Here is a 26,824-nt window from a genome sequence, read left to right as displayed (position 1 = left end):
AATAACGTATTTAAGCGAGAGACTTAAACCCTATTTCTCATCACATTCACATCAGTACATAAATTAGTGCGCTGCAACCAAAGCTAAAGGGCGTTTAAGGTTTCAGAAGAAAGCATTACGAGAAGGTTAACTTCCATGACCATATCTTCTTGTATGGAATTGAATTTACATACTCTGTACTGATAATTGATGTTTAAACTCCAAGAATTACTATTCTTTTGGCAAAACAATTTAAGAAGAATCGCAAACTCTTTACAAAGCGATTAGAAACAAAGACTTGTAGATTATAAGATTTTCCATCTTTTTTCGTTTTGTTTATTAGCTGCCCTGCATTCGGTTTGAACCAAATTTTGTCAGTGTGACCCGTCTTGACATGTTCTTAATTTAATTAATTTTTTAATTTTTTTTTAATTTTTGGTTTTCATGCTAATATTGACCAAACAAATAGTAGAGTGAAGATTCAAAGTATTTGTACTGATATTTATCGACTTTGTTTGTTTCTATTCAAATAGCAATCAGTATTGAATTTGTGTTATTCATATTTCAGTACCACCATGTCACTTCATATGATAACTACACTTCTCTCAAACAAAGTCCTCACCGGAGACAACTACGTGGAATGGAAAACCAACACAAACCTCGTCTTAACTTGCTTCGACTACCAATTCGTGCTCACCGAGGAATGCCCTTCCGAGAGCACCTCGGAAGCTCGTGTCCGTTGGATCAAAGGCAACCGAATCGTCCGATGTTATCTGCTCGCAAACATGTCCAGACCGCTTAGGGCCAAGCACGAGGGGCTAGAGACTGCGCACGAGATCATGGAGTCCCTAGAGAAGATGTATAGCCAAACTCACTTTGGGTCTTGTCTCGAGGCGGTCAAGGCCGTGGTCAACACGAGGATGAGACCGGGAACTTCGGTCCGGGCCCACGTTCTCAGCATGATGGGACACATTGGCGTGGCCGAGAGAAACGGCGTGGTCATGGACCAAGCTACGCAAGTGAGGATGGTACTCGAGACTCTTTCCCCGGCTTTCGTCTCGTTTAGGGTCGATTACGTCTCAAACAAGAAGCTCTATAGTATGACCGAGCTCCTGTGCGAGTTGGAGGCCTTTGAGTCGCGTATTCGTGGTGGTGCGTCGATTGTTGGGCAAAAGAGGAAAATTGGTGGAAAATATGAATTGGATTGTAGTTTGAATAAAAAAGATGAGAAAGAGGACCTAAAAAACCAGTGTTTCCACTGCGGTGGAGACGGTCATTGGAAGAGGAACTGCTTATTATATCTTGCCGAACTCAGAGAAGGAAAGGAGAACAGGAAATTTTGATACATTGATTATGAAAGATATGCTAAGAAGTGAATAATTTTTTTTTTTTTTACTTTTTATTCAGATGCGTCTATCTTTCCTAAAGCTTCTTCCGATAGTAGTTAGAAATAGAATGCATTGCTTGATCTAATATATACATATACACACACACAGTGCTTGAATTGCCTTTTATAGTTTTTTTTTTTGGTATATTAACTAAACATAATGTATTAGAAAGAGACGTGGTATGAAACTATTGTAGTCTGTTTAAAAAAAAACTGCTCATGTAAGTCGTCACTTGGATTTGAAATATTAATTCCAAGATTAGATAATCGAAAGTACTCTGCTAATATTTAGTGACGCCTCAATGAAAATTACTATGTTTATAGGCCACAACAGGTATTCAAATTACAAATCTAACTTGTTAATGCCCAAATGTAGTTGCTCATGTAAAATATCTGATACATCCATAATTTCTTAAAATTTGCGTTAAAAAACAACTATTTTACATTAACATAAATATCATGGTAGCAACTAAAACACCTAAACCCAATAATGTGGGCCTTTAAGAATCCTTGGAAAGATTTGCAAGGTTTTTACCCTTGTGCAGCAAATAGGGAGGAAGAAACGATGGGGCAAGGAACGAGAGAGCAAGACAAAGAATTGCCAAAATCACGACCGACCAAGCTTTGTGTGGAATCCCCAACAGCAATTCATCGCAAACTGTCACCATGGAAACCAGAAAACACACTAAACAACTGCAAAACACAAAACCCGTAAGAGTTGCTATGTAACCATACCTATGTTGTATAGGACAACCTCTTGCTCTCTAGCATTGGGTATAGCGACAAATCCCTCGGGCTCCACACTCACCAAAACATACATTTCATCCTAAAGAAAAGGAAAAAAAAATAGAATTATAAAGAAAGACGATAGGAAAGTGAGTTTCAATAGCGAATTCGGGACCTGGTTGGTTTGGTTCATTCCACCATCGGTCTTGATAATGATTTTCTCGGTGTTGAGCAATCTTCGGTTCATGCGTAGACTCTTATCAAACACGCCCCTCTTCAGTTCCAAGGAAAAGCTAGCGGGTATCTGTCAAAAATTCAATCCTTGCTTTAAAAGGGATTTCTTTTTTCTTTTTTTTTTTGTTAAAGCGAATACTAAATTAAATAAAAATGGAAGGAGTAAATATGTAGACGCGAAGTACATACAGAAGCTGGATATGATATCTTTACTTCGTACCAAGTAAGCCGTTTAAACCCCTGAAGCTGGTAGAGGCGAGAACCACCTTGAAGTGGCAGTGTCTCGTTCCACAGTTCTTTCCCAACATTCAACACTTTACTATCCATCCTAAATACCATAAACGAGCAGAAACCAAGTTACAAGTCAGATCCAGGATAAGCAAAAATGGGTAAGTTGACACTGAAAGAAACTAACTTGAGAGAGAGAGAGAGAGAGAGAGAGAGAGAGAGAGAGAGAGAGCATAGTAACGTGTTCATGGCGCTGCAAATTTGGGAAGCGAATAGAGCGTAGAAGGCATAGCGAGTGAGGAGGAAATGCATTTTGAAAGAGTGATAGCGGCCTTCAAAATTCGGCGAAAGTCTCGGACACTCTCACTTATTCTGCAGAAACGCAAACCTCAGCTAAATAAATGAAATGTAGGAAATTTATTATAAAAATATTCTTTAAGAAAACCTTATTTTTGTAAATTTTAATTAATCTAATTTCAGTGTTCAGAAAAACAGATCATAATCGGGATCGGAGGGTTCACCATGAACAGGGTGTTAATTGGAGGGAGAGTCAATCGGGCTCAACCGCATGCTTCCCAGAGAGAGAATAATTAATAATAAACCCAAAAATGGGAATTGGAGAAGAACCTGCTGTTTCGGGCGAGTTCCGTTTGCGACCGGTGATTTCACACCCGACCGAGCTTAGAGGTCATTTTTTTTTTTTTTTTTTTTTTTTTTTTTTTTTTTTTAAATGTTGATTCACTTCACAATCCTCTTTTGAAAAGTCGTGTAATTACCGACTAAATTATATTAGGTAGCACTACATTGCTCTCTTGAACCCATCCCTTAACAGAAAAGCCTAAACTAATATCTTTTAATATTTGACCTTCAACTAGTTAGGATTTATACTCTAGCCCTCTACGTTTATTTTATACGCATAATCCCTTTAATTTATATTTTTGTATTTCTATTAGATATATATTTGAATATTTTATTATTTCATGATGTAAATTAAAATAGTTACATGTAACAACCGAATCTATACGGTACTTAGCATAATATAATTGATAATTTCACACCACTTATAAAGTGAAAATTGTGAGTTCAATCCCACTAACAGCAAAGTTGTCCTTAAAAAAAATATACAACTCAATCTATTTCCTCGAATGTTGCTAAACTAATCTAGTTACCTTCAAACTTGGATTAAGTTAGTTTCATACATCAAATAATAAATAAATGTCACATAAACTTTCGAATACGAGTACGCCTAATATCATCCTAGACATAGACATTAGCATAAACTTATAAATTCAATCAAATTTAACTATGTATGATCGGAGAGTCTCGATCGGAGCAACTGGTGGATCCATGGAATGACGTAGATGATGTCTTCATCCCTATCATAGACTAGGCGCACTGGTATCTCCTTGTTGTCAACGTACGTTCGAGGTGTATGACTCCATGAGTTCCACCTCTAGACATCAGACGCTTGTGGACACGGAAATCAGAAACGTGGCCACCAATTTATTCTTTGTTCTACATGTTGCCGACGTTCTACTCTCCAAAGATGAAATATTCAAGGTCGTCCACTACGATCAAATGCCACAACAAGACAATGGGTAAATATTTTAATTATTAATTTCACATACTTAATAACACATTTTAATTTACGCATATTTTTTTTCCTTTAGAAATGATTGTGACATGTTTTTTATCAAGACTGCCGAGTTTTTGGCACACGACCTTCCATTGTCAGATTTGAAACAAGAGGACATGTGCATGTACATGCAGAAGATGACCATCGAACTCTACCGACACGGAGCACTTAAACTACACACACGTGAAAATGCCAATGTTGATGCTACTTAAAATTATGTTTGTATGACTATACGTATGTGTTTATAACTGTATGTATGTGTGTATGATTGTACGTATGTGTTTAGAACTATATGTATGTGTGTAGAATTGTAAACATTTGTGCTACTTAAAGTACTTGATTTCATTCCCCATGTGTTGTACGTGTGTATTGTATCGAAATCAAATGATTTGTCACGAAATCACATCACTTCGTGACGCATGTGTCACGAAGTGGATGCACTTCGTGACACATCTGTCACAAAGTGATCTCAGTCCGTGACAGATGTATCATGAAAATGATCTGAGTCTGTGACACATCTGTCACGAAATAAGGTGATTTCGTGACACATTTTTCATGAAATGAGGTGACACATTTGTTGCTTTATAAACCATTCTTAACAATAAACTCAACACCAATAAAGTTCAAAACATTGAAAATGGAATACATATCAAAACACAAAGGAAGTTCTAAACATTCAAGGATAAACAAGAAAACATAAAACAAGATATGTGTCAAATTACAAACCAAACCAATGAACCATTCTTGGAGCTCTCATTTTTGGTGGAATTGGGTTGCGACACGTAGCTCTATGGTTGGCGGTATGAGCCCGTCAGCTTCGTGTCTGACGATGATTGAATGTGTTGCAGGGGTCACGTTCAACCGAGCGTATAATGTTTGCATCAAACTTGGGTAATTCAAGTTGGTAGGAAGTAAAAGCGTAAGAGTACCACCATCTTGGTATACGTCTAATTGTACCATTTCCCACTATGCTTAGCATATAAACATATAAGAATTAAAACAAGGTTGTTAACATCGAAATACATTCAGTTCGTGACACAAGTGTCACGAAGTGCATCCAATTAGTGACACATTTGTCACGAAGTACATCCGCTTCGTACCACATGTGTCACGAAGTGCATCCACTTCGTGACACCTGGAAAAGTCGCGAACACAACAAAAAAAAACTCCATTTTTGGCAAACTAATCACTCACAAATGCATTGCAACCTATTTCAAAATGAATCAAATCAATTAAACTTGTTCTTATTTGTGGAATTTACCAAAATATGTTTGAAGAATTTTTGGATATTGGATTTGCAGGAAACCTCCTCAGCAACGAGGATTCAAACCTTGGATTTGCAGGAAAAAAACCGTCCTTTGGATTTGCAGAAAAAAAAAAGGTTTAGTATTATTGCAAAATGGGTTTAGGATTCAAACATTGGATTTGCAGGAAAAAAAACCGTCATTTGGATTTCGGCGAGCAAGATTCCGGCGACCCACGTGAAGAAGGACTCCGGCGACGCTCGTGAAGAAACCTCCGGCGACCCACAAACGGAGAAGGAGGGAGTGTTTTTTTCACATGGTCGAAGTCTAAATGAAGGCTGGAAAATGAAGAAAAAAACGCAAAAACTGATTGGTTTATTCATTAATGGGTTTTGAGGGTAGTTGACGAAAAAATAAATTCTCTCACCTACTTCTAGTACTATTTTTGTCAATTTTTGAGTTTTGAGCTACATTTAATAAATCACATTCATTTGGTATTATTAATATCAATTACCCCTATTTTTTACTTTGATTTACTCTATAGTACTCTATATTTTTGACTTTGAGCGTACCAATTACTTACAACACAATGAAACATTATTTGTCTCACTTGACATCTCTTATTGTCCTAAGAGCGGCATCTAATCAATTTTGTTGTATTTTTTTCTTTCTTCAAGGCGATCTGGGTAAGGCGGTCAAGCTGTTGATTGATCTCATTTGTAGGTCGGTTGCCTTTACTCATGATTTGATATATTATTTATTTACTTTATCCATAACATAGTTAATAAGAGACACTGCCTCTTCAACTTTAACCCTGGTGCCGCCGCGTGGCGCCGCCAGGCGGCGACATGTGGCGGCCATTTTTTATTTATTTATTTTTCCTTCCGATTTTGATTTTTTTCCTTCCAATTTTTTTTCCTTCCAATTTTGATCTTTTTTTCTCTTCCAAACATCAATATATTTTGTATAATTTTTTTATGTATATTATAATCATAATTACTAATACTATATTATATTATATCAATAACATATATTATCCTTTATTTTTTCTTCCGATCTTTAATTTTTTTCCTTCTCTCATCAATAGTGTGATTTCAATACAAAACTTAGTGTTAGGGGTTGGAGTTGCCCTGACAATTTTGGTATCCATGCAAAGATCTCGAAGACCACTTTCTTTTAAGACCGGTGTTGACCATGTTATCTTTTAAGCTTAAATTTCATGACCATGTTGTCACGAAACTGTGAATCTGTGATCATGAGATCGCAAACCTGCGAATTCGTAATAAATTCGTCACAAAAACCTGAGAATTCGTGACAATAGTGTCAAGAAATATGAGATTTTTAAGACCAATGTATTTGCATCTATAGTGACCGCGTTGAATTTATTTTAAAAAGGAATCGTCACAATTTGAAAAAAAAAATTGACGACATTGTCACGGAATATTGAATTTATATATATATATATATATATATATATATATATATATATATATATATAAAGGAATCGTGACAATCGTTACAACAAAATCAAAGAACATAAACATTTTCTTGACGGCATTGTCACGCAATTTTGAATTTCTTGAGAAATTCACCCAAAATCACTTCATTCATTGAAAAATAGGGATTTCCAACCTGGTGTCAACTGGTGGATACCTAAAAAAAAACAATAAAACACTAAAAAAAAAGTGAAGATCACATAAGCTGTGGATACATTTGGATCATGAAATTGTGACATGTTCTATTATGTATACTTTAAAATTAACATAGATTTCTTACATGTTCATTAGAATGTATCATTTTCTTGAATGTATAAAGAACAACATTAGTAAATTATATTTTATCTAATAATACAAGTCATTATCTGATGATCTCATGTGAGGTTGACATTTATGGTTCTTACATGATTTTTTTTTTTTTAAATTCCAAACCCCACTCGACACTAGGTTGAAAATCACTATTTGTCAAAGAATCAAGTGATTATGGACGAATTTGTCAGGAATAATTTAAATTGCATGACCATGTTGTCACAAAATTGTTATGTTTCGTGACGACAAGGTCTCTATTTTGTGACGACATGATCACATAATATCTGGTTTTCATGACCATGTTGTCACGAAATCCAAAATTTCGTGACCTTGTTGCCTCAAAATCCCAAAATTTTGTGACAAAAAAAGTCATGAAACATAACATTTTCTTGATGTCATTGTCACGAAGTTTTGAATTTCTTGAGAAATTCGCTCATAAACACTTAATTGAAAAATAGTGCTTCTCAACCTGGTGTCAACTGGTAGATACCTAAAAAAAAAACCACTAAGAAAAGTTAAGACCACATATGCCGTGGACACATTTGGATCATGAGATGATGATTTTAATTATTTAAATTTGAAAATTAACATAGATTGCTTACATGTCCCATAGAATATATCATGTAAGTCATTTTTTTTTAAAGAATAACATTAGTAAGGAAGTATATTTCAACATCATAATACAAGTTATTATCTCAATGATTTCATGTAAAGCTGACATTCGTGGTTTTACATTATTTTTATTTTAATTCCAACCCCCATTCAACACCAGGTTGAAAATAACTATTTGTCCGAAAATCAAGTTGCGTGTCCATGTTGTCACAAAATTATTATGTTCGTGACAACATGGTCACTGTTTTGTGACAACATGATAACGAAATATATGGATTTTGTGACCATGTTATCATGAAATCTAGAAGTTTCGTGATCTTGTTGTCACGAAATCCCGATATTTGGTAACAATAAAGTCACGAAACACAACATTTTCTTGAAGGCATTGTCTAGAATCACTTGATTCATTGAAATTAGTGGTTTCCAACCAGGTGTCAGCTGGTGGACACCTAAATTGCAAAAAAAAAAAAAAACCCACTGAAAAAAGTGAAGACCACATAATCCGTGGACACATATGGATCATGAGATGATGACATGTTTTATTATGTAAATTTAAAAATTAACATAGATTGCTTACATGTCTCTTAGAATATATCATTTTCTTGAATTTTTAAAGAATAACATTAAGAAAGTATATTTCAATAGAATAATACAAGTCATTATCTCATGATCTCATGTAAGTTTGAGATTCATGGTTCCTACGTGATTAAATATTTTTTGAAATTCCAACCCTCACTCGACACCCGATTGAAAACCACTATTTGTGAAAGAATCAAGTAATTATGGACGAATTCGTCATAAATAATTTAAATTTCATGACCATATTGTCACAGAATTGTTATGTTTCGTGACGACATGGTCTCTGTTTCGTGACAACATGATCACGAAATATCTGGATTTCGTGACCACAAAGTCATGAAACATAACATTTTCTTGATGGCATTGTGACGATTTTTGAATTTCTTAAGAAATTCGCCCATAAACACTTGGTTAATTGAAAATAGTGCTTTTCAACCTCGTGTCAACTGGTGGATATACCTAAAAAAAACACTAAAAATACTTGAGACCACATAAGCCTTGAACGCATTTGGATCATGCGATGATGACATGTTTTATTATGTAAATTTGAAAATTAACATAGATTGCTTACATGTCCCATATAATCTATCATTTTCCTTAATTTTTTTTTTTTTAAGAATAACATTAGTAAGGAAGTATATTTCAAAAAAATAATACAAAGTCATTATCTCATGATCTCATATAAGGTTGATATTCATGGTACTTACACGATTATTATTATTTTTTTTAATTTCAACCTCCACTCGACACCATGCTATCAGGATATCCTAAAATCATCTGACATTAAAGTCATAAACCTGATCATTTTCTTGACGACATTGTCACGAAATTTTGAATTCTTGAGAAATTCGTCCATAATCACTTGGTTCATAGAAAATTAGTGATTTTCAACCTGGTGTCAACATGTAGATACCTAAAAACAATAACAACACATTGAAAAAAAAAACTTAAAACCACTAAGCCGTGGACACATTTGTATTACCTAAGTACAACATGTTACGACGTCATGATCTAAATATATAAAAGGTTACTTCTACGGTTTTACATTCTTTGAAAATTAAAAAAAATATTTAACAAAAATAACAATTTTGTGACAATGTTAGGCTTAAAAGAACACATAGTCAAGAACTCAAAATGATACTTATATACTTATTCCTTTTTTGAGCTGACAATAATAACTAATGATACATTTTAGTTGTGCCATAAGTACTTATTCCGTTAAGTTTGATCGAAAAACACATGACAAACTCTGATTTAAAGAAAAGATAATATTTCTTTAGAATTAACTCAACATTAGATATATATATATATATATATATATATATTTAAATACAAAATATTTAGATATAACCAAGGATTTAAATGCCGTTTTTGATGCCGTTTCGAGCCTCCTTATTTACGGAAAATCGACACGCCGACGAAAAACTGAACAGAAAAAATGTGAAAAACGGCAAATTGAATGCCGTATTCAATGGAAAACCGACGTGCCGATAGAAAATCGAACGGAAATAATGTTGCATAATATATTTAAAATATATACTATATACATACATCTATTTTTCAATTTTTTAAACTTGCAAAATGTTATACGATATATAGACTTAATACATAGTATGTATAATTTTAAGGGAAATTGTCATATCTACTACCAAACTACTAACTTTTTTCCAATTTCCCACTAAAGCCATAATTTGGCCCAAAATGCCACTAACTCAAATGTACAACTACCCTTTTATCCTCCACTTAATTTTTTCTTACAACCCACACCAACCCTTTTTTTATTCATAATTTTCACTATCCTCACCTATCATTCTCGCTCATTATCACTCCCTCGTTTTCTCCTCACATTTCTCTCTCCTCAAACCGTCATTCTTCTCTCCTAAACCGCCCACTTATCCTCATTTCCCGTCTCCCCATCGTCATCTCCACTCTCCCTCCCCCCTCCTTTGTCGCGTTCTCTCTCCCTCTTTTCTCATCCTCGCACTCTCTCTCTCATTCTCGCGCTCTCCCTCCTCTGTCGCGATCTCCCTCTCTCACTCAACCCCCAAATCCTAACCCTAAACCATCCCAGAAATGGAAAATAACAATTTCAATCACCCAAAAAACCCGGAAAAAAACAAAATGAAGTTGTTAGACGGAGTCCTCGGACAAAGCTGAAGGCGCCGGAAGAGTCGTTGTCTTCACCCAAACCGTCTTCACCCAAACTGTCCCGGAAAAGAAAAACCACAACTTCACCCAAACCGGTGAAGAGTTCGGCAAAGAAGCCTCGGCGTAGGAAAGTGAAGCTTATGCATGGCACGTCTGACGCCGAGGAAAAAGAGCAACCCAAGTCCCCCAATATTCAGGTTAGTTTGGGGGTTTTCGGTTGATTTGCTGAATCATCACCCACAAGCTCAATCTATCGGAAATGAAGGTTTACGGCTCCTAAGATCAACCAATTAATTTTATCTCAGTGCAATCCAAGTGTTACAATAACTGTAATTATTAAAAACAAAATCACAACAAATTACAATGAAACATTATTTGCCTCTCGTGACTTCTCTTATTGTCCTAAGAGCGGCATCCAATTAACTATGTTGTATTTTTTCTTTCTTTCTTCAAAGCGGTCTGGGTAATTAAGGCGGTCAAACTGCTGATTGATCTCATTTGTAGGTCGATTGACTTTTCGGGGAAACCGAGCGAAAACCGATCGGAAACCGCCTTACCGGAGAGTATCGCTATCAGTTCATTATTTACCGTTTTCGTTCTACTTTACCGGTGCTTTCCGATGGTTTCCGGCACTTTCCGGTGCTTTTCGGGGGTTTTCGTTTGTCGCAAGTTTTTTTGTCAACTTTCCTTGATTTTCGGTAGGTAAGTTTCCGAGGTTTCTCAAATTTTGGGTTTTTTTTTTATTTTTTTAATCATTTTTTACTTTAATCTATGATTTCAAGGGTTTGAGCAATGAATATGTTTATTGGTTGTTTTGTATGGTTTTCTATGTATTTTTAGGTTTAATCCGAATTAAAATGTTGATTTTTAATCCGAATATGAGTTTGTTTTTTTTATTATTATTATTTGTTATGTTGTAACTGATGATTTGATGATGAATATGATGTTCTTGAGTGGATGTTCTTGAAATGAATATGATGATTATGATGTTTAATGATGTTCTTGAGTTGAATATGATGATTTGATGATATATGTGATGATTTGTGATGATGAATTGATATCATGTATTCATTGAATGAACTATGAAGTTTGAACTATGAAAAATATGTTTATTTTTGCAAAATATTTGTCTGAATACCATTCGGTTTCCTAAATTTTTTGTCGGTTTCCTCTACAGTAAGTGGTTTCTTACCGGTACCGATTTTTTTTTTGTCTGAATACCCTTCGGTTTCCCCTCCGATTAGCGGTTTACCCCCAAAATTGAAGTCCCGATAATAACGGTAACAGTAGGGTGAACTTTGTTGAAACTCATCAGTCCGACTTACTTGTAAAACATATTGCTAAAATAAAAAAAATAAGAAATTACTTCTCACAATAAAGTAACAAATTATTTATCTTATAATAGAATAAAAACTCTCCGGCAATGCGTGAGATCTCAATATATATATATATATATATATATATATATATATACACACACTAGAGAGTGACCCGCGTGCTACTCACGTGGTAGTTTTTGCAGTGTATTTTAAAATAAGATTAAATGGAACGAACGAACGAAATTGATTTTTATCATTGAACACAGTAAGCAAATATTAATTCAAACTTATATATGGTACATTAAGTGGTGTACCTCATATACTCACACAACCGTCTATATCAACTCACACCAAGGACTTCAAAACCTAATCTAAAGAACTGAAATAATCAATATTGTTATGCACCTATGAAATCAGTGGAAGAATTCCAAGCAAATAAGGAAAACAAAATACCCATTTGAAAGGAAAGTACATTTATTTCCATTATATAAAATTTCCTACCATTAAACAAAGATACGGAAAACATGAGATCTTCGTTGGGGTGAGTCTCCGACGAGATATTCTCCGAGTAGTCAAAGAGACTCTTCAATCAAATGTAACGAAGTTGGGTTCATCGATGTTGTTGGAGAATGGCGTCGTTATGAGTTTTGTTGAATCCCAATATCCTAGCACTCTCATTTTGGTCACTGCATAATATTTAATTCTCAAAGCTTTAGCTAGTTAGTATAGAAACCTAGCTAGTGTGTGTGTGTGTATATATATATCATTGAGACAAAGAAAGTAACGCTAAACATATTTATATAATCTAGAATGTTGATATCTTAGTATGAAAGACAAAAATGTTATAAAAAAAATGAAATTAGAAAATAGCATTCATTATCATGTAGATGCAAAGAATCAGACGCAAATAAAAATGAGTAAAGAAACAACTTATATTGCTTAGTCATTGAAACATTCACAAATCTGAAAACATGAAAGAACAAAAAGGCCAAGACAGATGACCTACCTTCGACGACATCGAGAATGGAATTAGAAGCTGTGAGAATCAAGGACAGAGAGGTCACAAATATTATAAAATTGCTTTAAACGAGAGAGAGAGAGAGAGAGAGAGAGAGAGAGAGAGAGAGAGAGAGAGAGAGAGAGCTTTTGTGTGGGTTTGTTAACTCAAATGTTGAGAACTTGAAATGAAGGTACATAATAATAGATGTCGAAAATGCATTCGAGGAACGTGTAATTCAGGATGTGGAGATATAGAACGAACATCTACTACCCATGGGCTGGTGACAAGATAAATTGAGTGTTCCTATTACTGACATGAGGTGAAAAAAGATGAATAAATTTATGTGGCAACTGTCAGCCATACGAAGAGAACGATAGACTCGGAAAACAATATAAAACAAATAAATGCTTACTTATATGACATAACAAAGAGCGACAATGAATCTTCGTCTACAGTAGTGTCAACACATTATGATTGGTATACATTTGCTCCTGGTAAGTATGAAAATCTTTGTTATGTTTTTTTTTTTCTTTTGGATATCAAGAAACTAAATCTAAATCTGGTTGGATCGAGTTATTATGAATAGTCATTGCTTGTTTGTTTATAATATTCAATTTGTTTAGAAAAAAATAATATATAGAATAATGACATTATTATACATAACTCACACCGACATGGTGGTCAGAGCTCCCACCAAGGTAGTGGTCCGAGTCATTGCTTGTTATCCATGGAAAATTAGAACGACTTTTTATTGATCAAAGAAAGGGAAAATAAACAGGATCAACAAAACCTGCACTTGCGTTCCCGGTGATGTGCGTCAACTATCTCGAGAAGATCGTCCCGGCGCTCGCCTTCGGGTGGCCCTGCTTCGTCTCCATCGATCGGCGCCTGCACACCGGCCTCGCCATCGTCTACTACTTTGCCGTGGCTCTGGGCCTCGTCTCGCTGCCTCCATTCGTGGTCCTCTCGGCCATGGCCAGTGACGGAGCCAGAAAAGCCCATCAGGGGGGGCTAATTTGAAATTTTTTTTCAGGGGGGGCTTGATTGTAAAAAATTGGGCCAAAAGTATAAATTTTCAAGGGAAAAAATGTAATTTTTTTAAAAAATGGGCAAAAAGTGCAAATTTTTTTTTTGAGGGGGGGCTTAAGCCCCTGCTGGGCCTATACTGGCTCAGTCACTGGCCATGGCCATCCCGATGATCTAGCCATGGCGCTGGATCCATATGTGTCAGTGAAAACAATCTTCTTTTTCTTCTGTGTTGTCCTCATACGTGGGCAGTGGCTATATAGTCTTTGTAGTAATATACATTTTTGGTTCAGGTATAAAAGCCGTGAGAAAGAGAAGCAAGTATGTGGCATGGCATGCAAGCAAACACGTGTTTTATATGCAAATGTTTGTGTCTCTCACAACTCTTAACATTTGGCATTTTTACAATGTCTTTGTTTTTAACTATATATTTTTTTCTTTAAGAAAGAACCAAGTGTGAGAGAGAGTATTTGGATAATGATTAGCTTAATTATAAAATTTTGCTGACGGTAATACTTCATGTACACGTGTATTTGTGTGACTATTGCATTTTATTTTGTTTATTTCTACCGATATACATAAAGTTTTTTTTTTCGCTAAAAAATAAAAAATAGATGCATTTTATCGTTTTGAGTAAGGGCATTTATTTTTTCATTGTTGATTGCGGTTTGTAAGTTGTGTGGTCCATGAGCTTGTTGCTTATCACCACTGTGCAGATGTTAAATAACATGCCTGCTTAACACCGCCTTAAATAAATTACGTTAAAGAAGTTGGTTGATTTATAACAATAAACGATAATATATAAAGGAAGACAATATATAAAAGAAGTCCTTAACATGCTAACTGATAAACGACAAAACTATTTTATGCAAAATGTAATTGTGCTCATTTGGCTGATGTTGATTTTATGTAATTACACGAGTACCAACATATGTCGGTATTATTTATGATTAAGTATTTAAACTTGTAAAGTGTAAGACTCTGTTGTTCATCAAGTAGGAGGTGACTAGCATGCAAGACACGTATTAAAAGTAGGAGGTGGCTAGCATGCAATAATGTCGACGTCTCCGGCCTACTATCCATGCATATATGTATAGTAAGGATATATATATATATATATATATATATATATATATATATATATATATATATATATATATATTTAAAGAGTCAAAACCCCATGTCTTTCCAAACATCCAACAACATAGAAAGAACAGAAGACATTTGCGGTCTGTCGTGCGGGTTGAGTTGAGTGCAAGCCAAAGCCACGTGGATGAGTCCAACGCAACAGCTCTCAAGCCTCTCCAGAGTCCCAACCGAACCTCCCAAGCTGGCCTGATTCTTCAGCGTCAAGTCAACCACGCTCAAGACGTTGCTTGGGAGTGAAGCAACCACCCATTTCCTGATATCAACACCGTCACCGAATATCCCGCTCGTCGGTCTCTTCCTTGTCACCAATTCCATCAACACGATTCCGAAGCTGTACGTGTCTCCTTTCACCGACACTTCTCTCCCTTCTCCATACTCTGTTCATATCGAATTTGTACCCAAAAAATTCAACTCAGAGGGAGCCAAGTGTTAAAATATGATTTCAAGGGTTAAAAATCGAAAGTACCGTTTAACAGATGTCAAAATGTATTGAAAACAATATCAGAAGGCCAAATTCCAATTTGAGAACTCCTAAAAAAAAATTACTAACTCGAGGGACAGAAATTTGAGAAGGGTTTTAAAAGGGTTCCAAATACTAATTTGTTTTATCAGAAGAAGAAAAAAGAAAAGTGTAAACGTAGTACCCGGGGGAATATAACCAACAGATCCTCTGACATGGCTAGCCGTAGTAGAAGAGGATGAGGAGAGTTGATTGTGAGCTTCGAAGAAGAGCTTTCCGATTCCGAAATCTGCAATGTGAGCGACCATGTCGTGATCGAGAAGCACATTCCGGGGCTTGACGTCGCAGTGGACCACGCGGCTGGGACAGCCCTCATGAAGATACTCCAAGCCGTTGGCCATATCCACCGCCATGGAAAGCCTTTCCCTCATCGTCAGCTCGCAACTCTCTTCCTCCGACCCGTTCGGATACAAATGCTCCTCCAAGTTCCCGTTCGCCACGTACTCCACCACCAGAGCCTGACAAACACAAACACAAACGCCTTGGATTAATGGATGCAAACTTTGATAGTCTGAAAAACAACTTTTTGATACCTTGAACTCCGGGTTCCAAGCCGATCCGATCAGTCCCACCAGATTTCTGTGCCTGATTTCAGACAATATCTTGAACTCTCTCTTCAAGCTTTTCTTGCTCCGCCCGATATCGTTCCGGTGGAAGACCTTCACCGCGAAGAACGCGGATCCCTCCATCGTTCCCTTATACACCGACCCGAAGCTTCCGCTGCCGAGAAGGTTGGATTTGTCGAAGCCGCCCGTTGCGACCTCGAGCTCCCTCTGAGTGAAGATCCGACGGCCCAGAATGTTCGGAGGCTCTCCGAGAAGGAGAACTCTGTCCTTCTCGCCCTTCCCTCTCAGAAAGACAAACCATACGACGGAGGCGAGGACTAGAAAGAGGAGGCAGGTGAAAACAACTCCCGAGACCGCGTAGAACACAAGCTTCTTGTTCCTCTGCCCTTTCTTTCCGGGCTGAGCTTCGCACGGAGGGAGAGGCAGTTTCGAAGAGCCGCCGCAGAGTTTGTTGTGCGAAAGATCTATTGTCTTGAGCGCGGTTTTGCTTGATAGCCACGCCGGGACTGAGCCGTTCAATGCGTTATGAGCCAAGTCAAGAGCTCGAAGACTCCTGATCTCCCTGAGAGAATTGGGAATAGGGCCTCGGAGAGTGTTGTGAGACAAGTTCAGATATTCCAGAGCAATGCAGCTTCCGATAGAGCCCGGAATGAGACCGGAGAGGCTGTTCATGGAGAGATCGATCACCTCCACAGAGATCAGTTTCCCGATACTCTTCGGTATGTCCCCTTCGAGATTGTTGTTTGAGAGATTAAGCGCGAAGGCCAAGCTCTGAAGACTGCCGATCTGTGAGGGAATAGGGCCTCGAAAGCGGTTGTGAGACAGGTCGAGCGATAGCAAGAGAGAACACCGAGCAATCTCCATCGGAGACAACATCCCCGATAGCTTGTTGTGCGACAAGTAGATGTATCTCAGCTGTGGGGCTTTGCAGAGAGACTTCGGGATCGAGCCTGAGATTGAATTGTTCGAGAGATCCAATGATCCGAGACTATGCATTGCCGAAAGATTGTCGGGGATAGGACCACTGATTTCGTTCCACGCCAAGTTTAATATCTGCAATCGGTTCAGCTTTCCGAGCTGTGCCGGGATTTTCCCACTGAGGAAGTTGTAATAGAGGGTCAAGGTAACAAGACCGCTCAAGTTTCCGATGCTCTCCGGTATGTTCCCCGTTATCTTATTGTTCAGGAGGTTGAAATAGTAGAGCTCTTGAGAGAGAGCGCCGACTGAATCGGGAATCTTGCCGGCAAAGAAACACGAAGCCAAATGGAGTTTCTGCAGGCGAGAGCAATTCGTTAGAGGCGTTAAGAATCCAAGAGACGAATAATCTAAGAGATTGGAGTGGAGATAGAGAATCTCGAGCCTCCGGAGCCGCCCGAACTCTAGAGGGACTTCGCCGACTAGTTTGTTCATGCTCAGGTCGAGCAATTCAAGCCGGGAAAGGTTTGACAGGGTCAAGGGAATCTTCCCCGAGAGCCCGTTTATCGCCGCGTAGAACTTCTCCAAGTTCCTCAGCTTTGAACCGAGTTCCGAGGGGATTTCTCCGATCAAACGATTCTCAATCAACGCGAGCTCTCGTAGCGCGGTGCAGTTACTTAGCGCCGAAGGTATCGATCCTTCAAGGTAGTTTACGAGAAGATAAAGGATCTCCAGCTTTCTCAGCGCTCCGAGCTCCGGAGGGATTCTTCCAGTGAAGTAGTTCGCGCTTAGCTCGAGGATCGTCAACTCGGTCAAGTTCGAGAGCGACGAGGGTACCGATCCATTGAGGCGGTTCGCAGCGAGATTCAAGTGGGTCAGACTCTCCATCTTCCCGAGCTCCTCGGGGATGGCCCCGGTCAGATTGTTCTCCGATAAATCCAAGAACTTCAAGATCCGACAACCCTCCAACGAACCCGGAATTGGACCCTGAAGATCGTTGCTGCTGAGATTCAAGCGAACCAGATGCGAAAGCCGTCCCAGCGAGCTCGGAATTTCTCCGTGGAACGAGTTCGCGTGGAGCGAGAGAGTGCTTAGGAGAGAGAGGTTGGACAAGAAAGGGGACAGGGTTCCTTGCAGAAGCTTGTCTTCGAGGCGGAGAGCCACAATTCGATTCTGGAGGTGGTCGTGACAAGTCACTCCGGTCCAATTGCAGAGAGGGTTGGCCTCGTCCCAAGATCGAAGATGCCCTTTAGGATCGCTAGTCACACCTTTCTTGAACTCGAGAAGCGTGTTGTAATCTTTGTAGCCCTCACAGAAAAGCACAGAATAAAAATATTGCACAGCAAGAAAAGCAAAGCATAAAGACAACATCTTTCCCATAATACACGCACTTAAGATTGAGAGTTATAATTATTATGAGTTTATGAAACATTTACATTTTCCAACAATAATGGTAGAGGCTATATACGAATTAATCAATATTGAGTAGTTGTACAATATTTAACACAAAAGTTAAGGCAAAGTGGCGATTTAGCATGAAAAATAATATAATAATGGATTGCAGATAAGCACTGGCATTAAGTTCATTGATGTAAATACCTTTGGGTTAATTGGTACGTAAGGAAAATAAATAAATAACCGTTTCCTATGAAGTGTATCCAACTACAACAATATTTAATATATAGAGACAAGATTTGATGTCAAGCGTTGAAGGATCTGAACAACAGAATCAAAGATATGTCATCGTCGTTGGGAAATGACTACCTTATCTCTTGGGTCCACTTCATTAAAGTCTTGGCTCCTCTGCTATGTCCATTAACTCAAGTTAATTCTTAGCATATTAAAAAAAGGAAAAATGGTATGAAGTAGCCAATTCAAACTATGATTTGGCAAAACTCATGTTTGAAGAACTCCATAATGGCTCACCCTTTAGTTTTCTGGTATCTGGATTGAGTTAACAGAAAATCAAAATATATAATGCAATTCTGATAAAAAGAAAAGGTAGACTATTGCATATATGTTCATAGAACTTTTATTTTGTATTCGGTTTTGGAGAATGTAACTTAGACGTGACATACTTCAAGAAGAGAGATTCTCAAAAGGTCACACATTCAAAGACCTTTCTAAATTCCCAGCTAAACTTCTGCTTGATTGCTTGCTTTCCTTTTCACTGCAATGTTGCAAGAAATCACTAATTTTCCGAATCACGTTGGTTTGAGGATAATGCAAGTCCAGCAAGTCCTTTCTGACCCAAATGAAGCACATAAATCCAGGTTTTTAACAAACAACTAGATCCCATTTTAGAAAAATATACAACCAATCACTGCCTATACATACTCTTAAATATTGAACTATAAATTTTTATATCACACTTTTACTAGCTTAATAAGAAAGAAAAAAAAAACCTATAAATTCATTTTCTATCAGAAGTCGTGTAATATACTTCTCTCTTCTTCTACTCCTCTAACCTTTTTCAGTTCTTTGGTGGACACTTCTATGTCATACTGTTCTTCGAGTAGCTTTACGTCTTTTGCAACAGTCAGCAACATTGGCACAACCGAAGACATTAGGGGTCGGTCGTGCGGGTTGTGTTCTGTGCACATCAACGCCACATTCAACAACCGAACACAACATCGCTCGAACGAGTCTCCAAAAATACTATTGTTCTTCAGAGCTGTATCGACAACACTCAGAACGTTGCTTGGGAAAGAAGAAAGCACCCATTTCCTGAGATTGAGCCCGTCTGAGAAAAAATCACTCGTGGGTCTTTTTCGGGTCATCATCTCGAGCAATATTATGCCAAAGCTGTATATATCCCCTTTCGTCGATACATTCAACCCCTGAGCGTATTCTGTTATACAAGTAGTGGCTCAGAAAACTGCTAATAAGTAAACACAGGAACTAGAGAATTGCCTAGTTAATGATAACTTTTCAGTGACATGGATTGATATCATACCTGGAGGGATATAACCAATGGATCCTCTTAAAAAGCCAGTCGTGCTAGTCTGCTCATTCGGTTTCTCCAAAAGCAACTTCCCTATTCCGAAATCTGCTATGTGAGCCACCAAATCGTAGTCAATGAGGACATTTTGTGGCTTCAGATCGCAGTGAATCACTTGAGTTGGACAACCTTCTTGAAGATACTCCAAGCCGTGGGCGATATCGATGGCTATGGAAAGTCTCTCTTTCAGTGTCAGATTACAAGAGTAGAGCTGATGTTCTAGATTGCCGTTGGGTATGTACTCGAGAACGAGAGCCTTGAACTGAAAATTCCAGCTCGCGCCCACGATTCTGAGCAGGTTTCGGTGCTTGATTTCGGACAGTATCTCGCACTCCCTCTTTAGGCTCTTGACACTCTCACCAGACTGTAAATGAAAGACTTTCACGGCCACAACGGTCCTTCCCTCGTCCAAGACCGCCCTGTAGACCGATCCAAAGCTCCCGGCCCCGAGAAGGTTATTCTCACTGAACCCGTTCGTCGCAACCTCGAGTTCCCTCTCACTGTAGCTTCGAGTCTGTTGAACGCTCAAGGGTTCGAAAATCACACCCATAGAAGAGTCCCGTTTCTTCCTCTCTCTTCTCTTGAAGAAAAAGTAGCGAATAACAAAAGGCAAAATCAGAAGAAGCACTGTGCTTGGTAAAATTAATAATATCACATATAGCACTTTTTTCCCAGTACTTTTTTCTCTTCCGTGCTGATTTTCACATTGTGGAAGTCCCATTTGCGGTGAGCCTCCACACAACCCATCATTCCCGAGAAACGAAGTCCGGCTAAAGTTTCCAAAGCTTCTCTTTCTTGAAACTTCTCCGGATAATCTGTTGTATGAAAGGTTGAGAAGCTTAATCTTGTTATTGTCTCCAATCCAATCCGGGACAATGCCAATCAAACAGTTACGACTCAAGTCTAGAGTCCCGAGATACGTGATCATTCTCAGCGACTCGGGAATAGAGCCTTCGAGCATGTTGTTTGAGAAGTTCAGGTACTGCAGAGAAACGCAAAGCCCGATGGAGCTCGGTATGATCCCAGAAAAGTTGTTGTTAGAAAAATCAATCTCCACTAGATACGTTAGCTTTCCAATGGTTTCGGGTATCTTTCCTTCGAAATTGTTGTTGGACAGGTTGAGAGAGAGAGCTAAGTTTGGAAACAGTCCGATCTCGATTGGAACGAGCCCTCGGAATCGGTTATAAGACAGATCAAGCGACATCAGATTAGAACACCGGGCAAGATCGGATGGTAGGCTCCCCGATAATCTGTTACGAGACAAGTGTAAATACCTCAATTGACCCGTGTCACAAAGCGAACGTGGAATTGTCTCTCCAATAGAATTATTTGACAGATCAAGAAATCCAAGACTGCGCATCTGACCGAATTCTGCTGGAATCATCCCAGTGAGTCTGTTTCTTTTCAAGTCTAGCCTCTGTAACTGACCGAGCTTCCCAATCGAAGCTGGGATTTTTCCGTCCAAAAGGTTGTCCCACCAGAGCAGAGTCACTAGACCGGTCAAGTTTCCGATACTCTCAGGTATGTTTCCCGTCATGCGGTTGTTCAAGAGGTTGAAGTAAGCTAACTGTTTCGAAAGACGACCGACCGAATCAGGAAGCTTTCCCGATAACAGACACGAGCCCAAGTGAAGCTTCTTCAAACTAGTACAGTTGGTGAGAGCCGTCAAGAAAGAGTTATCGTAGGTGCTCACAAGGTTGTTTGAGTGAAGCTGAAGATTCTCGAGGTTCTTAAGCCTCCCGAACTCCTCGGGAATTACGCCCTCGAGATTGTTCATGCTCGCATCGAACAGAATCAGCCGAGAAAGATTGGATAGATTCGCTGGGATTTTCCCAGTCAATTTGTTGTTCCACACGTATATTGCTTGCAGGTTTATCATCTTGGAACCAATCTCCAACGGAATTTCTCCGTCCAACGAGTTCTCGATCATCGAAATCTCACGCAGAGCGGTACAGTTACCTAGAGCCGAAGGTATCGATCCCTCGAGGTAGTTTGTGTGGAGGTACATGATCTCTAGCTTTCTAAGCTCACCGAGCTCCGGTGGAATTTTCCCAGTAAAATAATTTACGCCCAATTCCAATACTTTCAACTCTGTCAAGTTTGAAAGAGATGACGGTATGGAACCCGTGAGCCGGTTGACAGACAAACACAGCTCAGTTAGATTTACGAATGTACCAAACTCGTTTGGGATGATGCCCGATAAATTATTCCCCGTTAAGTCCATGAATCTCAAGCTTCGACAGCCTTGTAGCGAGCCTGGGATTTGACCTTGAAAATGGTTTTCACTAAGATCCAAGTGCTCTAACTTCGAGAGCTCTCCTAGAGAACCCGGAATCTCGCCACAGAACGTGTTGTTGCGAAACGACAGAGTGTTGAGGAGGGATAGATTGGACAGAAACGGAGACAGAATCCCTTGCATACGTGTGTCCTCGAGCCGAAGAGAACTGACCCGGTTTCTGAGGCTTGGGTGGCAAGTAACCCCGGTCCAGTTACACATAGGGTTCACTTCGTCCCAAGCTAGGAGATGGCTGTCTGGGTCGCTATCAACGCCTCTCTTGAATCTGAGAAGCGCTTGGCAATCGGTGCTGTCCTTGCAAACAGGCACAGAGCTTGATTGAGCCACAAGAAACAAAAAAACCCACATTAATGTCGTTGCCTTTACACAGGTCCATGAGCCTCTCATTCTCCTGCGAGTTATATGCAAAATACAGTTCTAAACTTTTGATATATAGTGTCAGAAAATGCTATCGATTGATAGCTAAGCTGCAAGTAAAAGGAATAGATAATATGTATTAATAACTTGTATGTTATGTTCAAATCTAGGATTTTATGTTTCTGTGTTTAAGAAGTGTCATACCTTCAGATTTCTCGGTTGTCTAATCCTGGTAATCACTTTAACTCGAATGGCGAGATGAGCAAGACAATAATGTGGCTTCTTTAGATTCGCTCCCACTTGACTCTTTCTTTTAAATCTTTTCTTCTTCTTCCGAAGGGTGTTGATGAATAGAATCAGGCCTTGGACCACAACATAAATGTTCATTTAAGAGCCATTTTCAAACTTGAAGTTAATGCAAATAGTAAAGGTGGTACATCTGTCCTACAAGATATGACTTATTTTATTTGCCATAATTTCTAGGGATTATTCCTAAACTATGACTTCCACAATAGTTTAGTACCAAAAATCGAATATATCTAATTTAATCTAAAACTACGACTACCTTGTATTTTTTGGTACAAAAATACCCTCAATAAAATATTATTTTCTTTTTATTTTCATTTTATTTACTCTCTCTCTCTCTCTCTCTCTCTCTCTCTCTCTCTCTCTCTCTCTCTCTCTCTCTCTCTCCCTTGTGCTTAGCTAAGAAGACATTTTTCAGTTACTTCATGCTCAAGAACAATTCTTAGAATTCTGAAAAAGTTTTAAACAATTTATGAAAATCGTTGAAGATTTATTGACATTCTTACCTTTTATTGACATCGATGTCAATAAATCTTTAAACGAATTCGCAGATTTTTTTTTTCTTTCAGTTTTTTCAGATTAAAAAAAAAAAAAATCTTCCTGGTGAGCGTTTTCTTCGTCGCGTTGGCTAGGTAATCCTAAGGTTTATGATAACGTGGTTAGTTTTTTTGAAGAGAAATAAGAGAAAAAAAAGCTAAGAAAAATGATAAATGGTAAAAAATAATTGCACAAAAAGTGTGGTCAAAGTTTTGGATTAAATTAGACATATTGGATTTTGGTCCTAAACTAGTGTGGAGATCATAGTTTAGGAATAATCCCTATTTTCTATCCTCATTAAGACCATCTCCAACATATAACACTAAATTAGTGTAACTTTTACACTTAATTAGTGCAACTGTCACATCAAACAGTGTTTTTCATCTCAATTCACAAAACTAAATCCCACACAAAAAATATATTCTATTTTTATACTATTCAATCTTAGTTCATATCAATTGCATATTAACTCCTCCATTAATTTGTTATATCAATAATAATCTTATTAAATATTATATTATTTTTCTACCTCAACAATATCAAATTAATTTATAGTAATATTAAATATTGTATTAATACTACAAAATTAATATAAAAAATCACCTTAAAAAACATATTTTGGCATAACTTTTATAGAATAAAGATTAAATAACCATTACATTTCATAGGTAAAATTAAATACTTAAAATAAATAAAGAAAAAAGAAACATACACATGAAAAAAGAAACACAAAAAATTGTTGAAATCTTACACCTTCATTTGGCTCCATTTTAATATCTAGTTTTATTTCAAGTCATTTGTATTTTTATTTGATTATGCATGCATTGTATGTTTTTTTTTATCTCTTATGTCGTTTGTGGTAAGTTTAATTTTTATTGAGATTGTAAAATATTAGTATAATTGGTGTGTACTTTATTTGGTATGTATTGTGTTTAATTAATGCTATGTATTTTATTAATGTTATCTTATTTACTCTTTATTTTAATTATTGATAAGTAATTTTTTTTATAAATTATTTAAATAGGGTCAAAACTTTTTTTTTAGATGAATATGCAATAATAAATTTTTTTTGCACCAAAATGATGTAGGTGAATAGTGTTACATCAAATTTAGCGATACTCTATTCACCACACAATTTTGTACACTATATTGGTGCAAAAAAATAGTATGACTTAGAGCAAAACTCACACTATAAACATCACTTCCCACACCAAAATGGTGTGGGTTGGAAATGCTCTAAAGATTAAAGGCCTTTCAAATAAGTGAAAGAAAATTTATTGCAAGATACTTAAAATTATATACTGATTTTGTGTGGCTTAGTTAATAAAATTGATAAGTGGTACATCAAATCGTGAGCTTGTGGATCTTCTCCCCATTGGCTTAATTTAAGGGATCTCATCGAGACTATACCCCAAAAAGCAGAGAACGTTTTTTGTATTTTTTTTCGTTCGTCATTCCTTACCTTTAGTGGGAGTTGTTCCTCGCAGAAATTTTTTGAAACTTGTTATCTGAATAGTGCGTCTAAACATTTAAATTCCAAAAGTACGGTCTTGTCTAGTAAATTGATCTTTATACCCTTAAATTTCTTATTGGAATTCTGTTTTTTTTTTTTACTCACTCGAATACTACTTCTGCTCTGGCGATAACTACTCCGCTGCGGAGACATTGCTTTGGGAAGTCGAACCTCTTTCGGTCGTGGTTTTTGTCTACGGTAATTTTATAGGTATTTATTCATTTCTTGTTTTTATAATCTTCGGTTCAAATTGCCACTTTGGCGTGTCGAATATCTCTCCGGTTTAAGAGTTTAAATAGTTTCTATTTTTCGGCTAGTGTTGCTGGCTTGTACAGTTAGTACTAGTAGTGCTGACTGCTAAAATTCTAAAGCCCGCAAATTCTAACAACATGTCTCCGCAGATGTGGTATAACAAGAAATAATGTGGTATAAAAGAATTTTACACTCAACTACTCCCTCGTAGCTACCCAACATATGTCTATCTCTACAAATGAAATTTAGGGCCTGCCTAAGTCTGAGATCTTCTCGCTTCCACAAATAATATCTCTCGAGACATGTAAACAGCGTTTTTGGTTCTCATAAAAATAAGGATCTAACCTCTAATTCTAAACACACTCACACAATCTGTATTTTAAACCCTACTAATTGCTTGAAACACACTCAAGAGAGCAAGTAGCACAAGCCGTTCTTTAGTCTCTGTAAAACTAGATTTTTTTTTTCTATAGAATAATGATATTAGTGTATTAGCTTCTAAACCATAAGCAAATTCTTATATAGCTCTAGGTCTTGAAAATTTAAAATCATATTTGGCAAACGCATGCGACAAGCTATTTTAACGAAATCTTGTGGCAATTACGGAAAACAAGTGCAATGGGCATATTGCGACCAAACCCTTCAATCTTATATTTCTCAATGTGTTTGTCTTATTAACTCACCCAATAAATGTGTCAAGTTTCATACTTTCAAAACAGCGGCATAGCCAGAAATTGAATTCAGAATGGATTACATTAAAAAAAAGAATTAAAGACATTTTTGGCCCCTGATTAAAAAAATCTGCAGTCTTGGCCCATTATGACCAGCCAATTTTCATATTTGGTACTTCTGTTAATTTTTCTGTCAAAATTGCCGGATACTCATCACGTGCAAGTCACGCGTGCGAATTGTGGAGGGTAATTATGTAATACTCATCACGTGCCCACATTGTGTTTCTCTTACACGAAGTTCAGATCTTGTCGTCTTTGATCGTTCTCCAGTCAACGATTCTTTCATCTCTTTCATCTTCGCCTGAACAGCTTCGTCATCTTGGTTGCCCAGATGCTTCATCACTTCTAGCTTCCCTTTGATCTCTTCGATTTCCATCTCCAACTTTTTCTTCGCATCCAACTCCATTTCTAGCTTCAGTATTTTACTCAAAGCTTGTTCCTTTTCCCTCTGAAAAATTAAAATGAATTCTTCAGTGAAGGTATATAAATAGTATGATAAAGTAAATACACAGCGTTACGAGGGGTATCTAGAGGCTTACCTTCTGTTCTTCAACAAGCCTATACACATTCGCGTCTGCTTTCTTCTGCTCCTCTGAAGCCAACTCAAGTGAATTGTTGGTTGACTCATTCTAGGGATAATAATTATTAAAAAAAATTGAGCATCAGAATAGCCAAACAACTGCTTTGTTTTCCTTTCCCTTGGAATTGAATCGCAAATGGCAGCGGCTCTCACCAAATCGAATCAATTTCAGGCGAAG

The 26,824-nt window shown here is 37.5% G+C and overlaps 4 protein-coding genes across 6 annotated transcripts; 1 reads left to right on the top strand and 3 right to left on the bottom strand.

Annotated features, from left to right (window-relative positions):
- Window positions 1-55: 55 nt before the first annotated feature.
- On the top strand, window positions 56-1,331 carry LOC149380748 (uncharacterized). Its single transcript, XM_089601899.1, has 2 exons — window positions 56-125; window positions 548-1,331. The coding sequence occupies exon 2, from the start codon at window positions 555-557 to the stop codon at window positions 1,320-1,322; it is 768 nt and encodes a 255-aa protein (XP_089458025.1). The 5' UTR covers window positions 56-125; window positions 548-554; the 3' UTR covers window positions 1,323-1,331.
- A 370-nt stretch (window positions 1,332-1,701) lies between these two features.
- LOC149380747 (uncharacterized) lies at window positions 1,702-3,286 on the bottom strand. Of its 2 annotated transcripts, none has more exons than XM_089600918.1 (6): window positions 3,076-3,286; window positions 2,796-2,926; window positions 2,516-2,654; window positions 2,268-2,396; window positions 2,102-2,192; window positions 1,702-2,024 (listed from the first exon to the last, which is right to left on the bottom strand). In XM_089600918.1, exons 2-6 carry the CDS (start codon window positions 2,864-2,866, stop codon window positions 1,867-1,869), a joined length of 588 nt encoding a protein of 195 aa, XP_089457044.1. In that variant the 5' UTR covers window positions 2,867-2,926; window positions 3,076-3,286; the 3' UTR covers window positions 1,702-1,866. The 2 variants fall into 2 exon arrangements, with proteins under 2 accessions (XP_089457044.1, XP_089457045.1); XM_089600919.1 differs by having other exon boundaries at window positions 3,182-3,266.
- Window positions 3,287-14,735: 11,449 nt separating this feature from the next.
- On the bottom strand, window positions 14,736-18,467 carry LOC149380746 (uncharacterized). Its single transcript, XM_089601125.1, has 3 exons — window positions 16,126-18,467; window positions 15,717-16,050; window positions 14,736-15,449 (listed from the first exon to the last, which is right to left on the bottom strand). Exons 1-3 carry the CDS (start codon window positions 18,451-18,453, stop codon window positions 15,094-15,096), a joined length of 3,018 nt encoding a protein of 1,005 aa, XP_089457251.1. The 5' UTR covers window positions 18,454-18,467; the 3' UTR covers window positions 14,736-15,093.
- An 819-nt stretch (window positions 18,468-19,286) lies between these two features.
- LOC149380745 (uncharacterized) lies at window positions 19,287-23,143 on the bottom strand. Of its 2 annotated transcripts, XM_089601123.1 has the most exons (3): window positions 22,932-23,143; window positions 20,030-22,761; window positions 19,287-19,924 (listed from the first exon to the last, which is right to left on the bottom strand). In XM_089601123.1, the coding sequence occupies exons 2-3, from the start codon at window positions 22,755-22,757 to the stop codon at window positions 19,497-19,499; spliced, it is 3,156 nt and encodes a 1,051-aa protein (XP_089457249.1). In that variant the 5' UTR covers window positions 22,758-22,761; window positions 22,932-23,143; the 3' UTR covers window positions 19,287-19,496. The 2 variants fall into 2 exon arrangements, with proteins under 2 accessions (XP_089457249.1, XP_089457250.1); XM_089601124.1 differs by lacking the exon at window positions 22,932-23,143 and having other exon boundaries at window positions 20,030-22,780.
- Window positions 23,144-26,824: the final 3,681 nt, after the last annotated feature.

This window comes from Urtica dioica, chromosome 11 (genome assembly GCF_054948205.1).
Source record: "Urtica dioica subsp. dioica isolate 48M chromosome 11, U.dioica_male_clone48M_v1_H2, whole genome shotgun sequence".
In the NCBI taxonomy this organism is placed as follows: Eukaryota; Viridiplantae; Streptophyta; class Magnoliopsida; order Rosales; family Urticaceae; genus Urtica; species Urtica dioica.
The sequence above is the reverse complement of the archived record's forward strand: the minus strand, read 5'-3'. Positions and strand labels throughout refer to the sequence as shown.

Excerpts from the sequence above, each read along its gene's own strand:
- LOC149380747 (XM_089600918.1), bottom strand. The coding sequence starts at position 2,866 with ATGCATTTCCTCCTCACTCGCTATGCCTTCTACGCTCTATTCGCTTCC. Across the intron at positions 2,397-2,515 it reads AGATATCATATCCAGCTTCT|ATACCCGCTAGCTTTTCCTT; the intron begins GTATGTACTTCG and ends AATTTTTGACAG. Across the intron at positions 2,193-2,267 it reads GAATGAACCAAACCAACCAG|GATGAAATGTATGTTTTGGT; the intron begins GTCCCGAATTCG and ends CCTTTTCTTTAG.
- LOC149380745 (XM_089601123.1), bottom strand. The coding sequence starts at position 22,757 with ATGAGAGGCTCATGGACCTGTGTAAAGGCAACGACATTAATGTGGGTT. Across the intron at positions 19,925-20,029 it reads CATTGGTTATATCCCTCCAG|AATACGCTCAGGGGTTGAAT; the intron begins GTATGATATCAA and ends CTTGTATAACAG.
- LOC149380748 (XM_089601899.1), top strand. The coding sequence starts at position 555 with ATGTCACTTCATATGATAACTACACTTCTCTCAAACAAAGTCCTCACC.
- LOC149380746 (XM_089601125.1), bottom strand. The coding sequence starts at position 18,453 with ATGGGAAAGATGTTGTCTTTATGCTTTGCTTTTCTTGCTGTGCAATAT. Across the intron at positions 16,051-16,125 it reads CTTGGAACCCGGAGTTCAAG|GCTCTGGTGGTGGAGTACGT; the intron begins GTATCAAAAAGT and ends TGTGTTTGTCAG. Across the intron at positions 15,450-15,716 it reads TGTTGGTTATATTCCCCCGG|AGTATGGAGAAGGGAGAGAA; the intron begins GTACTACGTTTA and ends CGATATGAACAG.